We start from the raw sequence: 15,321 nt of genomic DNA, 5'->3' as shown, positions 1-15,321 counted from the left end.
TGGCGGACAGGTCCCATTGAACACATGGCACTCAACAAGACAAGAAGTTATTCCACTATTAAGGCAGACCATAAACAGTAGTTATCCATAAATAGCAATTAAAATTTTCCGGATTGCAATGGTGGACCCAAGAATTGTCTCGCCAGTCGCGACAAGGGCAAAAATAAATTTACAAGAATTATGGCCACATACGCCTAATGGCATGATCTATTACCATGCAGATCGTCATTCAGTGGCGCACTGTTTGAAGGGATCTTACAGAGCTGAACAAGATCGTGAATCCTAGATGCTTACACTGAAAGCACATCCACCGTGGAACTGCATGATCTCTCTGATGTCTTGCAATTGGCAATCACATACCTTACCGTCCACAGCTCAACTGACAAAGTTGTCGTTGTGTGTTCCTTGATAGGACCACACTGGACATAAACGTAAGGGCAACATAAACAGACAAAATAAACAATTTCGAACAGTATGTATATTACTATTAAAATTATTATTATTTAAATTTGATGATTAATCATTATATTAATTATTTAATTATTAATCATGATAATTAAAAATTTTTAAATAAATTTTATAAAAATAAAAATATTAAAATAATGTATTTATAAGAAATTACAAGAATGGCTATAAATGTATAGACCATTGAGCCTCGAGTTTTACTTTGTAAATGAAAAACTATTTTATACAGAAAAATAGATTTATATATTGCCTCAATTTATTATTAATTGATTAAACAATTCAATTTATAAATGTATCCACTGTGAGATTTTATTTAAATTTTCATAAATCATTGACTAGTGCAACTATTAAAATGTTTATGAATGTAATAAATATATATTTTTTATTTATTCATAGAAAATAAATAAGAAAAACAAGAAACTTATATTTCTATTCCAAACATATAAGCAGAATCGTTAATTCAGGATCGTCATATACAGATATACGTAAACATTACAAATGATAAATACAAATATAAGAATAAGAAAGGTATGTAGAATGTGTCAAAACTATTAAAAGCAAACGATAAGAAATTTAAAGAATAAAATGCCAAAAAAATAATTTTATAAAATACACTTGTAATTCATTCTTGCATTAGCCACTCAAATAGCAAATTGATGTCTCTGAATACTTCTATCACAATAAATATGTGTTAAATCTTAAAAAAACTATTTAATAATGATGTGTAATGTTTCATATAATCCTAATATAGCATCCCAATATATTTAATAAATATAAAAAAATTAATAGATGCATCAATATATAAAATCACTTTATAAACTTTTATTTGTTATATTTATAATAATATAATTTAATTTGTGAAGCTAAATAAAGAATTAATAAAATACTTTTAATATACGTAAACATTTATATTTACAAAAAAATGAAATTTAATAAAAATATAATAGTATATTTATATATATATAAATATATAAAATAAATATATAAAAATATAAAAGTAAAACTTAGTATATAATGTTTATGTATATAATTTATATTCCTTATCATTTATTAATAACTACTTGATATTTATAGTGTTTGAACTGTATTTATTAATATTTCATAAAAAGAAAACGATATGAAATACATTTTTACATCTCATACTGTAAGTTTCTGATATTTAATCGTATAATGTATTATAAAAACATTTTGAAAACCTATTGAAAGAATACAAAAAATTGTTTTATTTTCGGTATACTGATAATTATTAATCATTTTTATTTCAAACATATTTTACGATTTTAAGAAAGTCATTTGTATTATTTATTAATTAAGAAAAGATTTAGTTTTAAATGCTTTTTACAAATATTCTTAACAATATAGTTTTAAAAAAAGTAAAAATAAAAAAATTTAATCGTGAAAGATAATTTTTTATAATAATTAAATATATAATTAATAGATAAAACAAAAATTAGATTAATGTTTTATTTCAGCAAAATACAATTATCATTATATATTATTTATTTTAAAAATATTTTCAATTGTAAATTACTTATTTTTAAAAAAATTTTAATTGTAACTTATTTATTTTTATTTACATTTGAAAAATTTTTTAAATCGTCATTCTTTAAGCAGCTTTAATTTAATAGTCATATTATAAAAAAATTGTAATTTAATATTATTTCATATTATTTTACGGAATAATTAGAGCTTAAATCAGTAAAATAAATTCTTAATAAAAATTATTGAATAAGGCTATAATGCGTAAATCAGTGTGATATAAATTACAGGACAGCAATAATTCAGTGACATTACAATATTCTATTGATAATTAGTATTTAACAAAGTTGTATGGTAATACTTTGCAAGTCCATTATAGCTACTCAATTGAGTCGACATATAATTTTGCAAAAATTGAAAAAATTATTAAAAAATTCGGTAAAACCATAAAAGGTACATTACAAAAAAAAATTATTAAATAGAATGTAAACAGATCAGATCATAAAAAATACACAAAGAAATATTGTAAAATTAATAAAAGTAACATTAATTTGAGTATGAATTTACTTATACAACAATAACTACTCTTTTATTGTATTATTAACAAATCAATCGATTAAACTAAACATACTACTTACATTATTGATATATTAATTCTATTAGTCATATTTTGCAAAAAATATAATATATTGCTCTAAAAGAATGTGTTTTAAAGATTTATAAAATCAAATTATTTGTGTTAAATGATACGTTTTCTAAAATATTTAAAAAAATTTATGAATTAATTTCTTTAATATTCAAATCATAATGTATATATAATAATAATGCATGTACAAGGTAAAAAAAAAGTTTTTGAGAATACTTTTACAAAAAAAAACACTCCAATTTAATGTCGCTTCATATACTAAACTAAAAGTTGTATGTAACAAATATAGAATGTTATACTGAAATTCAATAAAATATACATTATAATATCTAAGTATTTTTAGTATGTATTATAAAGTTATTCTCTGCAATAACTCTTTTTTTTTGTTGCAGTTTCAATTTTTTAATATACTCAGAATAATGTTAGTAATATGTGTACTTTCAAAGTAGTTTTCAGTTCATTACTGTTTCAGTAAATAAATAACTAAGTAGGCCTTAGATTTAATGAATACCTAACAAAAATTTTACATATATACAAAAGTATCAAATATATATTACAGTGAAATTGTATTAGACATAAAGAGACAAACAAGGTAGTTTTGTTAAATCGAATTATGCATTTAAAAAAATTATAAATATGCCAAAAATCAAGTTTTTTTTATAAATTTTTTATAAAATTCCAATACCTTACAATAATGCAGAAAAATAGATATTCTAAAATATATTTGATTGTTTCTCTATTATTCTTATTCAATAATTTTTTATGTTATTGTATTAATGAATATTTAGTTAATTCAATAAAAAAAGTATTATTTTCATAATTTCATTATTTAATTAAAAAAGTTGGATTTCAAAATATTATGAACCATTTATATTTAGAAAAATTGATCTCATAAATACTCCTATATTATATAATTAACAAATGGTATGTTCAAGTGCAACAAATTTATTTTGCTTAACTTGAATAAAATTAAAATTATAAATTTTAAAAATGTATTTTGAAAATTATAAAAAGTTTTCATAAAGATTTATTGGTACTATTTATAAAAGAAAATATATAAATATTAATATAACCCATAATTAAACAGTTTGCTTTATGGAATTACTATCAGTTTTTTCATCACTAGTTTTCTTGGATTCATTCCATTCCTTTAGACCTTCTGGCAATGTTGTATCTTCTTCAAATGATCCTGTACCTTCAACAAATTCTTCATAAGAGGATTTTTCAGGAAATGGTCTTGGTCCAAGTAGATCTATCATATCATCTCGACTTAAAATTTCTTGTTTTAAAAGTTGTTCGGCTATCTATATTTTTTATAAAATATGTAAATATTATAAATACACACATGCACATATATAAAATGTACAAAAATTTAATCTGTGAATGTATCTTTTATCAATATTCTACATGAATTGATATTATGTATATTTTTTGTATTGTAATATGTATATTATTGATATATAGTGATTAATCTGTATGGTTACTTTCATACCTTATTTACATCATCTTTGTGCTTCGTTAATAAAGTTGTAGTATGTTTATATGCATTATTAATCATATTTCTAACTTCTTCATCAATAAGTTGAGCAGTACTTTCAGAATAAGGCTTGTCGATCAAGAAGTCGCCAGATTGCGGTAATTGAAAACTAACTGATCCAACTTTTTCGTTCATTCCATAATGAACAACTTGATCATATGCACTCTGTGTAACCTAAGATTTATTGTTATTCAAATTAATAAAAACTTTTAACATACAAAAATTAAATTTCGTTTAATTTAAAAAATATTAAAGATTATTTTGAAATTTGCTATTACTATAAGTTTTATTAAAATATAAAAATTATAATTTAAACTATGATATTTTTAAAAATTAAGATTGCACTGTTAATAGATTTATAAAAAATAATATTAATATATCATTTAATTTGAGTAAGTAAAAGGTAAATACATTTATTATGTTCTTTTTTTAAATCGGTAAGTGGACCTACTTTTGCAGTGATTAAATAGTATTTGCCGCAATAAAATAAAATCGTGCAAAAAAGTGCAGCGCTACTATATCAATCTTGACTACGGCCCTGATGTACTTACTCGGCACGTGACGTGAGTACATTATGTAACAGCTTTTCCAATATATATATATATATATATATATATATATATAATTTGCTAATTAATAAATTAATTATTTTTCCTAGTCATCTATTTATTTTCTTCAGTAAACAGAGCACATTATAATTTCTTTACAAGATTCCTTAGATTATATTTCTTTATTTTTTCTGCATCTAAATATTTAACTTATTAGAAATAATATTAAGATAAAAAATATAAATTAAAATATATCTACCTTTTGTAAATCGTCTTGTGCACCTGTTGTTATACAACCAAAGAAAATTTCTTCAGAAACTCTGCCACCCAAAGTCATACACATACGATCAAATAACTGCTCTTTTGTGTACAAAAACTGTTCACGTGGTAAATACTGAGCATATCCTAAACCTTTTCCACGAGGAATTATAGAAATCTATAAGTAACGTATAATATTTATAATTAATAATTGAAAAAAACATATATATATATATAGATACATAATGAATCAGAACTAATTTACAAAAGGAAATGAAAATATAATAAATTGGTACTTTTAATAATGGATCTGCGTGTTGAAGAAACCATCCTGCTACAGCATGTCCAGCTTCATGATATGCAACAGTTTTCTTTTCTTCTGGTTGTAAAACATTTGTTTTCTTTTCCATACCAGCTATAACTCTTTCAATAGCTTGTTCAAAATGTTTTAAATTTATACTATCATTTTTATCTCGTGCAGCTATTAAAGCTGCTTCGTTACAAGCATTTGCAATATCTGCTCCTATATATTAAAAATAGTTTAAATTTTTCTTTTTGATTAATTTAAAATAATTATGTTAGTAAAATATTAAAATACCTGTGAAACCAGGAGTAAGAGCAGCCATTTTTCTAGACAAGTTCATTTTATCTAAATTGGTTTTTAAATATTGTAAATGAACTTTAAAAATAGAAGCCCTTCCTTTAATATCTGGTGCTGGTACATATATTTGCCTATCAAATCTGCCTGGTCGTAAAAGAGCTTTATCTAGTATATCAATTCTATTTGTTGCAGCCATAACAACTACATTTGTTGTTGTATTAAAGCCTTTTGTAAATAAAATTTATTTAATGAGTAAAATACATAAATAATAAACAAATTTAATATACACACCATCCATTTCTACCAAGAGTTGATTCAATGTATTTTCTTGTTCAGAGTGAGAACTAAATTGCTTTCCACCTCTTTTTCTACCAACAGCATCAATTTCATCAATGAATAAAATACAAGGTGAAGCTTTACGTGCCATAGCAAACATATCTCTTACACGTGATGGTCCAACTCCAACAAACATTTCCAGAAATTCTGAACCAGACACTGTTAAAAAAGATACGCTTGCTTCACCTGCTGTTGCTTTAGCAAGTAATGTCTTACCAGTACCAGGAGGGCCTATCAAAGTTAAAATATAGATTTATAATTTATAAATTATGCGTCTTACAAACTTATACCTGTTAAAATTGCACCCTTAGGAATCTTGGCCCCAAGATTAATATACTGCTCTGGATTTTTTAGGAAGTTTACAAATTCCATAATCTCAATCTTTGCTTCTTCACATCCAGCAACATCCCTGACATAATTAGTATTAAATAGTCAATAAAAGCTTATTCAATTTTTAAAATATGTATTTCATAGATCATAATTAAAATTAAAAAATTAATTTAAACTAACTTGAATCTAACATGTATTTCTTTGGGATTTATTAATTTAGCAGTTGATGATGTTACTTGTCCAAAAATTCCTTTACTGGGACCTCCTTTACCACTGATCATATTAGCAGTATTCCGAGATATATAAATTATAAAAGCTATAAATATATATATATATATACAAATGATTATTCATTTTATACAAAGGCACATGTATATACACGTGCATGCATGCTGTAATTTAATGAAAAATGAAAAATTTACCTATAGTAAGAATAGTTGGAAGATAAGAGATCACTTGTGAAACTTCTATTTCATTTTTATAAACAACTGGTATATAATTTTGTGGATCTATATTTAATTCAAGTTGAATATTTTCTAAATTTCTTTCAAATGTATCAGAACTACCGATATTAAACCATAATTTACCCTATATTATAAATAAGAGTACTTAAATATAAAATTCATGTTTAAATTAACTACATTACATACCTCTATAGTTGCACCTGGAATTAATCGAACCCGTACCCATTTTTTATTAACTACTTCCAATTTTAGTACTAATCCTTTATTTAAGTAACTGTAGTCAAATAAATGTTTTAGTTTTATACAGCTTTAATTAATTTGTTAGGTTCATTGTTACATTAGCACCATTTATTACAATTGTTTGTAATGTTCTAGAATTATGTTCAAGTTTTTTTTAATTTATAATTATTAATTAAAACTGAACATTCTTTTTATAACCCTGAACCTGTTAATAAAAATTTGATTAAAATTACCTATAAACAAATTCTCTCCATGTAACTGCTTTTCCATTGTCTAAAAATAATTTAACTCCAAATAAAGTAACCATTCCAAATATTGCCAAATATATTGAGTTCATTATTTCTTTAGAAGGCCCTTCATTCTTGATTTTTTTTCCCGAAACAAAATTAAAAACAAAATCTTTTTTATCATTTGATGAAAATTTTTTATTCTTAGATCCCTCGTTTTGTGTGTTATTAGTACTATTAATTGAAGGTTTAGCTTCTTTGGAAGTTTCTTTTAAAACTTCTTTAGGATTTTCCTTTGAAACTTTTTTTAAGTTGTTGGGATGTTTGAAAAATTTTTCGAAACCCTTGGGAGCTTTGAAATATTGGTGAACTAGTTCAAATGTTGTCATTTTGTAACAATTTTTTATTAATGATACTTTTCTCCATGACTAAAAACATATCAATTACTATTAATTCATAAAAAAATTGCAGCTAATAGTAATAAACTACAAATATAAATTTTGTACTGTATTAAAAAAAAAACAATATTCTTTTAAATATATATATATATATATATACATATACAATTAATTGCGTGATTAGATCATCGAAAACTGATAATATAGGTTAAGTTGATTAAAAAAATTTAGAATGTACCTGAAAATAATCAAATCGACCAAACAACAATCTTTCCAACTTGGTAGTTGAGAATAACAATTGATGAGCCATATCTCATTCATAAAATAATAATTAATTTAACGAGTAAAATTCAGGGAACTCCAATGTCAATACACGGGCATTACACTTCACCGGTCGCTCACCATGTTTATATTTTTTCTGCTATATACTATACAATTATAACTCGTCCTTCAATATTTCAATTAGCTCCAACTCCACCTTGTTTTAGCATACACAGTTAATATCTAAGTTTATTCCCTCTCAATGACTTGCTCGGCATGAAAAATATGTATGTAATATTTTATTAAAATATTATCGATTATACATAGTATATTAGTATAGTAGTAATTAATATAGTAATAAGAAGTAAGTATAATAAAGTATATGATTTCCCTAGAAAAAATGTTTTATTTTTATTTAATTTATTACGTTATAAAGGGCCATAGCTAATATCCATTTAAATAAAAATAAAAATATTAATCACTTTTATATTTAAATAAAAAATTTAAAAGCAATAGATCAGACTAATAAGTATATTTAATAATTTAATTTATATTTTTAAAATATTAATATAAAAATAAAATTAAAAACAATAAGTAATTTATTTTAAATTTGATATCATTCATAAATCTAAGATATTAAAATTCAAGGATTAAAGAAATAGTCGTTAAATTTGAACTTCTATCGCGCATGCTTTGAAAAGGTATACTATCAACGTACTCTTTAATACTAATTCACACTATCCTAAACTATCTGTTTTCCAAAATATATAATTTATATGTATATATTTAAAATAGTTTACAAATACTAAAATATAAAATATTATTATATTTTTTTTAAATAAATGAAATATTAATACATTTTAATTAAATTAATTACTAATTAATTAAGTATTAATTAAATTAACATAAAAATTTTTAATTTGTAATAAAAAAATAATTTTCTTGCCTAATAACTGTTTCAAGTATTTTTTCAAATATTTTTATATGATTGCCGATATAATTGTAACTTATTAATATATTTAATAACGTATTATGTATTTATGAATATATTTACTCAATACAAAATATATATACTTCAAAATACGATTTCATGGTATACATTTTATTTGTAAAAAAATATGTTTAATTAGTAGAAAAAAAATAAACTCAATTTTATTCAATTTTTTATACAAGCACGATTTAAACAAATTTATTTCCTTTAAACTATCTATTAATAGTAGTAATTATTTATATTATATCTGAATAATTTTTAGTGTTCATAATTAACATGTTGTATACTTAATTATATAATGCTGCTGAAAATAAAACCCTTTTAATTTTAATAGTAGTTTTTAAAAAACAATTCATATTTTGATGCTTGAAATAATACCTTTTATATCGATATTCTATATAGAATTCCTCTACCATTATTTCTGTTACAATATTAATTAGTAAAATAGATGTTTTCACCTTACAAAATGGTTCATTACAATAAAACAATATTTTAATCCATGGGCTAAAACTAAGATTAAACATTGAATAAATTAAACAGGGATCAATATATACGAATTGATTATATTTGATTTAATAAAAGTCATTACCTGTACTTATAAACAGCGTTTATATCATTTGATTCTAAAATTTACAACTGGAGTTCTACAGTGTAGAATGAAAATGCATAATTTCATCATTCATTAGCGTTCAAACATATTTTATACATAAATTTTTTGTTTTTAACTGATTTTCTTAAGCATTTCTTCAAGATCAGTTAATTGTTTTCTTGTGGCCGGAAGAATTAAATTACAGTAATGTTAACCGTTGTAACTTCGATAAAGTTATAGTTTTTCGGATAAAATATTAGTTCTATGATTCGCCACGTATAGGGTAGTGTTGATCTTTTTAATATATGTAATGCAGCGATGTATAAAAGTACGTTAACTATAATATTTATTAAACCAACAACATGAGTACGAAATTAATTTATGTCTAAGATTCCATTTCTGCTTTACAAAGTACTTTCCTTAAGAATCAATGTTTAACCATGTTTTTCAAATGTTTGATTGAACTATGCAATGTGTAAATTACATTTCAGTGATGTTTACCAGATCTACAACTTATTGTAGTCGATTCTTTCTTATCAGAGTTTACAGACGAATTTCGCATTTATTTTTTTACTACAGCCAAATCTTTTATATGCTGCTTCTGTACATTCATAAAGCACAAGAATATTCAATTATTAACTACATATATTATTATACCATACATAATACTTAAACAAATAATACGACTTAATCCTTAACTAAAATTAATATAATCAGTTGATACAAGATACGGTGTAAACTATATTTTCATTTTAAATCAAAATTAATCAAAGTAAATACTAATCAATTTAAAATATGCGAAGGAATAATTAAAAGGAAAAAAATATATAAAAATGCATTATAGATTGAAAATATGATGATAATCAAGCAACCCACTCTTGAATGGCTGTATTAAATAAAAAAACGCCAACTCATATATTTTTCTGAAAAATATAATTTTTACACTTAGAAATATTACATTGAAACCACATTTTTGATACATGTAAAAGATATGTATTTGTTCGAAATTATAGTGATGTAATTCTTGGCTTGAACTGCCAATGCTTTAATAGCTTAATTTGCCGCCCACCCTGGCAGACGCTTGGGAAAGAGGGAGATGGAGGGGCTGTACAAGAGTCGTGAGAGTTGGTTAATTATACATTTATTATACAATTTATTACACAATTTACATATGGGTGTTGTACAATCTTCTTGAATCTTATGTGAAGATACGATTTCTTGAACGTCTTCTTATATAGGAAGTGTCACTACACAAGATGCCTTGAAATCGTCGAATTGATGTTGAATTACAATTGCACAGGTAAATAATTACTGGACACTTCTTGTCAGAGAGTTTGATATGTTAATGATTGTGTTGTGCCAGTTTTGCCGCCGGCTGGCAATAATTGAGTAGATAACGTGGATTTGTGTAGTCACAGCGATATTGTAGTCTTGATCTGATCCAGCGGTGAGTTGGTCACAAGAGCACGCGGCAAAGCAAATGCGTGCAGGATGACTCTTATACTCACAGGGATGCAGTAATCTTGTTCTGAATTAGTAACACGTATTTCTGCGTTGAGTTATCTTTATACTTGGCTTCTATTGACAATTAGTCTCTATTACTTGACTTACCTTGAGATAGCCCTTGACTGCCACGCGAGCCTTTTTCTCGAATTCTCTCTGCGGACAGTCCTTGGCTGCCTACGCGGACAGCGTGTTCCAATTGTCCCCCGCGACTTTTCGCGGCCTTGTTCCCCTTTAAGGCCTCTAGCCATGAGTCCTCACTCAAGGAGCTTCTGGTCTTAGCTTTCCAATCAGGGCGCGTCGCTTTTCGGCGGCATGATGAATGTGCACGCCCTTTTCCCACTTCATAAGAAATTAGGCTTAGACAATGAGAATATCGAAGGAGTATCTCTGGTGGCAATGCGTGAAGTGGAAGATTTGTCCCTCTCCGAGACTTATCGTGGTGGGAGTGATTTTTGGTCAAGCGTCTTCGCTTGGCCTATGCAAGCAGCAACATTTATCGTACTTGACAACAATGCATGCTTGTTGGTGGCATTGAAGGCACACGTGCGGCGCAGATTGCCGAACATCGCACGTGCCGAGTTTCGGGTTGCAATAGATTTTAGGAAATGTTTTTCACTCGATTGTTTTCAAATATCTTACACCTCAAAATATTCCCGCAAAATAACAGGCTGGCCGGATCTAAATATTATCTATTAAAATAAATAGTATTCTCCTTTAAAAATTAATCTTTTTAAAAAATATTATAATTTCAGAATAGTTAAAAATAATTTACTTTTTATACTATTATTAATTATATTGCAAACAAGTTGCAAAGTTATTTATTTTTCTTAAATAGATATTTCTTTTTCTATTAAATTTTATAGTGAAATTACAACATATATTATAAATTAATTTTATTATATCATTATATCCTCTCTTAAGTGAACGTGGATCTAATTTATAATTTTAATTCTAAATATACTATAATATATATTAATTATTTTAACAATCAAGTTTATTGTAAATAATAAGATTTTATTTATTAATTTATTAAAACATAAACATATTTAAAAATAATAAGGCTCCTCACTTTGTTACTTTCAACTGTGTATATTCTATATACGAATGTTATGATACATAATATCTGAAGTTATTAAATACATTTTTAAAATTTTTGTATGATTAAACAATAAATAAAAAATGATGAAATATATATTATTTGAAAAATCATCATGCAGGTTTTCTTAACTTTCAAATGGTATAATTTCTCAATTAGCTATAACTATTTCAATTTACCCTAAGTAATCTCAGACTTTTCAAAGATTAAAAAATATATATAAAACGTTTGTACACAATACACACGTTTTATTATTTATGCCATTTTACTACATTTATAATTGGACTTAATCAATTGTAGTTGTTAAACAAACAATAAAAATTCGCTTTTTATCTAATTACAAATTTTCAATATTTATATCTTATCTGGGATCAGACTAAATGCCTCTTCTGATGGTGGGTCGAGGCTGCTGGCAAGTGGAAGGGGCAATGCAATAAATCAATACTGCCTTTAGAGTTTTTTGTCCTTTCCTTTATTGAATATAATAAATATAATAAATAGTCAATGATCTATGGATATCGAATTGAATGTATAAGATAATGAATAGATGAGAGTTGCTTCAATTAATATTAATGGCGATAATTCTGTAAGTATATTCTTGATTCTCCTTCTCCTTATGAGTTTAGTAGTAGTAGTGGGAGACTCGTGCTGGTAGGGGCAGCGAGTTGGGGCCGCCTTAACCATTGGCGTAGGGTGAGCGCTGTAGTGGTCTGGTTGTGGGAGGATGTCCGTGTGACGTCACTGCTTGACGGAGTGAAACATTTACTCGTATCGGTGTAACGAGGTATAGATAGTGTGCGGTGCTTAAGTAAACGCGAGGACCGCTCTTATATCTATAGTGGTGATTGATGCTCGTGATGCGCTGCAGCGTATGTGTACGTGAGATTAGATGTAACGATGGTATTGGTGCGCGTTCGTGGTGTGTTGCTGCTTACGTAGTTGACAGGAACCGTTGTATTAGTAAGATGTAAGAACGTGTGATGACGTAGCTTACGTGCGGGCTAAAGTCGATCTCTGTAGTATTAGTAAGACATAAGAACGAGCTTGATGACGTAGCTTACGTACGGGCTGGAGCCGATCTGTAGAATGGCGATCCTGTCGTGAAGAATGCTTGATTGAACTAGTAACAGTAGTATTAAGGAACGAGCTTGGTGCTTTGCTTACGGAGGCGTGGGTGCCCGTATAGTTGTGGCATCGCTATTAGTTCTTTAGGTTGCTTGATGCTTGCTATGGCTTCATAATGGCGATTGCAGATTGGATAGCAAGCCCGATGTGGAGAATGCGTGATTGGTACTAGCAAGAGCGAGAACGTCAAGCGCAGTTCTTTAAATATCCTAGTACAAGCTTGCGGATCCGGTAACTACCAGATCACTCTTGCCATACCGATTGTTAGAGTGACGTCACCAGAGTCTAGCCTTGGGGAGTTCGTCGGCCTTGTTAGTCGGAATTATAGTGTAATATTCGAATACTTTGCGTAGTGAAGCTTTCCGATTTCACAGAATTGTGTTTATGACTCGGCGCGCAAATGTTTCTAACTAAGCACAAGTGTCTTCACATCTCCCACTTTGTATACCGCTTAAAACTGCTGTAATCCATAACATATCTTATAAAACTTTTGATAATTTTATTAAATAAAAACTGCAAAAAAGTATTTGTGTAAAGCTAGTCCTTTTTTTAATAGTATATTTGCAAAAAAAATTTAATTATGTCAAACTTATATACTTTATTAAGAAATCAACTTAAATTGCTTAATCACAAAATGCTTATTGTGTATTGATACTATTAGTATATTATATTATATATTATATAGTAATTATAAATAATTATCATGCACATGTATTTTTAAAATTAAATATTTACTAAAAAGTATAAAATACAACACAATTAATACAATAAAAATATAATCTTTTTTAGAATGTATTTAATTAATATAATATAAGAAAGAATATTCCATGACTAATCTAATAGTTTCTGTATAAAATATTAATATTGTAAAAATAAAAATGTTAACTAAAATATTAAAAAATATTGATAAATGAAAACATGAAATTGTTATTAAAAACTTATAATTCTAATATTAAGATAAATATGATTAGAATAAAACATAGTGTTTTTTTTAATTGATAATTTTTTATTGTCCTCATAAAAATATGTCATACTGTACTGAATCAGTCTATTTAATTATTCATGATTTACGATATTTGATGTCAAATTTATAACTAATTAATTAAATTTTTAATGTGAAGCTACAAGTAATATCAATGTTGCTAATTTTAAGACTAATATCAAAGAAAGATGATTATCACAAACATAAATAAAAACAATTTTAATAATATTAATTGAAAATATATAAATACAAAGTCCATATGTTTGAATATATATGTATATTAGTTTTTGTTATATTGAAACATTTTGTATTTAATTATTTTGTATTGTTATATTTTTATTAAAATTAAATGGAATATTTATTAAAAATGATTTACTTTCCAAAAATCAAGGTTTTGATGCTTTTCATTGTTTTTATTTTTTATATATTTCAACTAATTGTTTTGATAGACATAATAATTATTTTTGTATATTATACTAACATTTTATTTATATTAAAATAGAAGATATTCACTTTTCTTTTTACATATATTAGTCATTCAATTTTTAATATAGATATTTAATTATTCCAGTAGATATATATTTATTACTTTGTATTTTCATTTAATTTTTTATATAAATTTTTAACAAATACTACATCTAAATATTTAATTACATTTGTTTCTTTATTATATAAACTTTTTATTCATTTTAATTAGAAATATTTTCTTTCATATCCTTGTTTAATTCTCTGTTACATAAATTCATTTACTTTTCCTTTAATTAAACATATCTATAATTTGTTATGAACTTCATAAATGAATTTTCTTTAATAAATCTTAAAAGTTATCAGGTGTGTAATGATGAGTAGAGGTAGGATGTAAGAACGAGCGTCTGGTCGTATCTTACATGCTTTGGCGGGAACCGCTGTAGTCGTGGTCGTAAGAACGAACGTCGGCGGGAACCGCTGTATTCGTGGTCCTAAGAACGAACGTCGGCGTTGCTTACATGTGTTGGCGGGAACTGCTGTAATCGTAGTCGTAAGAACGAGCGTCGGCGTTGCTTACATGTGTTGGCGGGAACCGCTGTAGTCGTAGTCGTAAGAACGAGCGTCGGCGTATCTTACATACATTGTCGGGAACCGCTGTAACGGCCTTCGTTCTTTAATGATGAATTTCTTGAATTGGTGTAAATAAGTTCAGTTGCGCAAGCCTTGGGTATGTAGTGGTGCTCGCCAGTGATCGTTCCTATGTCGTTTTTGTTT

The 15,321-nt window shown here is 26.1% G+C and overlaps 1 protein-coding gene across 1 annotated transcript; it reads right to left on the bottom strand.

The window, feature by feature from the left end:
* Positions 1-3,601: 3,601 nt before the first annotated feature.
* Positions 3,602-8,107, bottom strand: Afg3l2 (AFG3 like matrix AAA peptidase subunit 2). The gene is made up of 12 exons (XM_011504202.1): positions 7,768-8,107; positions 7,138-7,559; positions 6,851-6,938; positions 6,623-6,788; positions 6,381-6,516; positions 6,161-6,279; positions 5,826-6,101; positions 5,532-5,759; positions 5,230-5,456; positions 4,935-5,111; positions 4,083-4,301; positions 3,602-3,894 (listed from the first exon to the last, which is right to left on the bottom strand). The coding sequence occupies exons 1-12, from the start codon at positions 7,837-7,839 to the stop codon at positions 3,670-3,672; spliced, it is 2,355 nt and encodes a 784-aa protein (XP_011502504.1). The 5' UTR covers positions 7,840-8,107; the 3' UTR covers positions 3,602-3,669.
* Positions 8,108-15,321: the final 7,214 nt, after the last annotated feature.

Source organism: Ceratosolen solmsi, unplaced genomic scaffold, assembly GCF_000503995.2.
Source record: "Ceratosolen solmsi marchali unplaced genomic scaffold, CerSol_1.0 scaffold19, whole genome shotgun sequence".
Classification (NCBI taxonomy): Eukaryota; Metazoa; Arthropoda; class Insecta; order Hymenoptera; family Agaonidae; genus Ceratosolen; species Ceratosolen solmsi.
This window is presented reverse-complemented; position numbering and strand designations above follow the sequence as displayed.

Excerpts from the sequence above, each read along its gene's own strand:
- Afg3l2 (XM_011504202.1), bottom strand. The coding sequence starts at position 7,839 with ATGGCTCATCAATTGTTATTCTCAACTACCAAGTTGGAAAGATTGTTG. Across the intron at positions 6,280-6,380 it reads GAAATACATGTTAGATTCAA|GGATGTTGCTGGATGTGAAG; the intron begins GTTAGTTTAAAT and ends TAATTATGTCAG. Across the intron at positions 4,302-4,934 it reads CACAAGACGATTTACAAAAG|GTTACACAGAGTGCATATGA; the intron begins GTAGATATATTT and ends AATAAATCTTAG.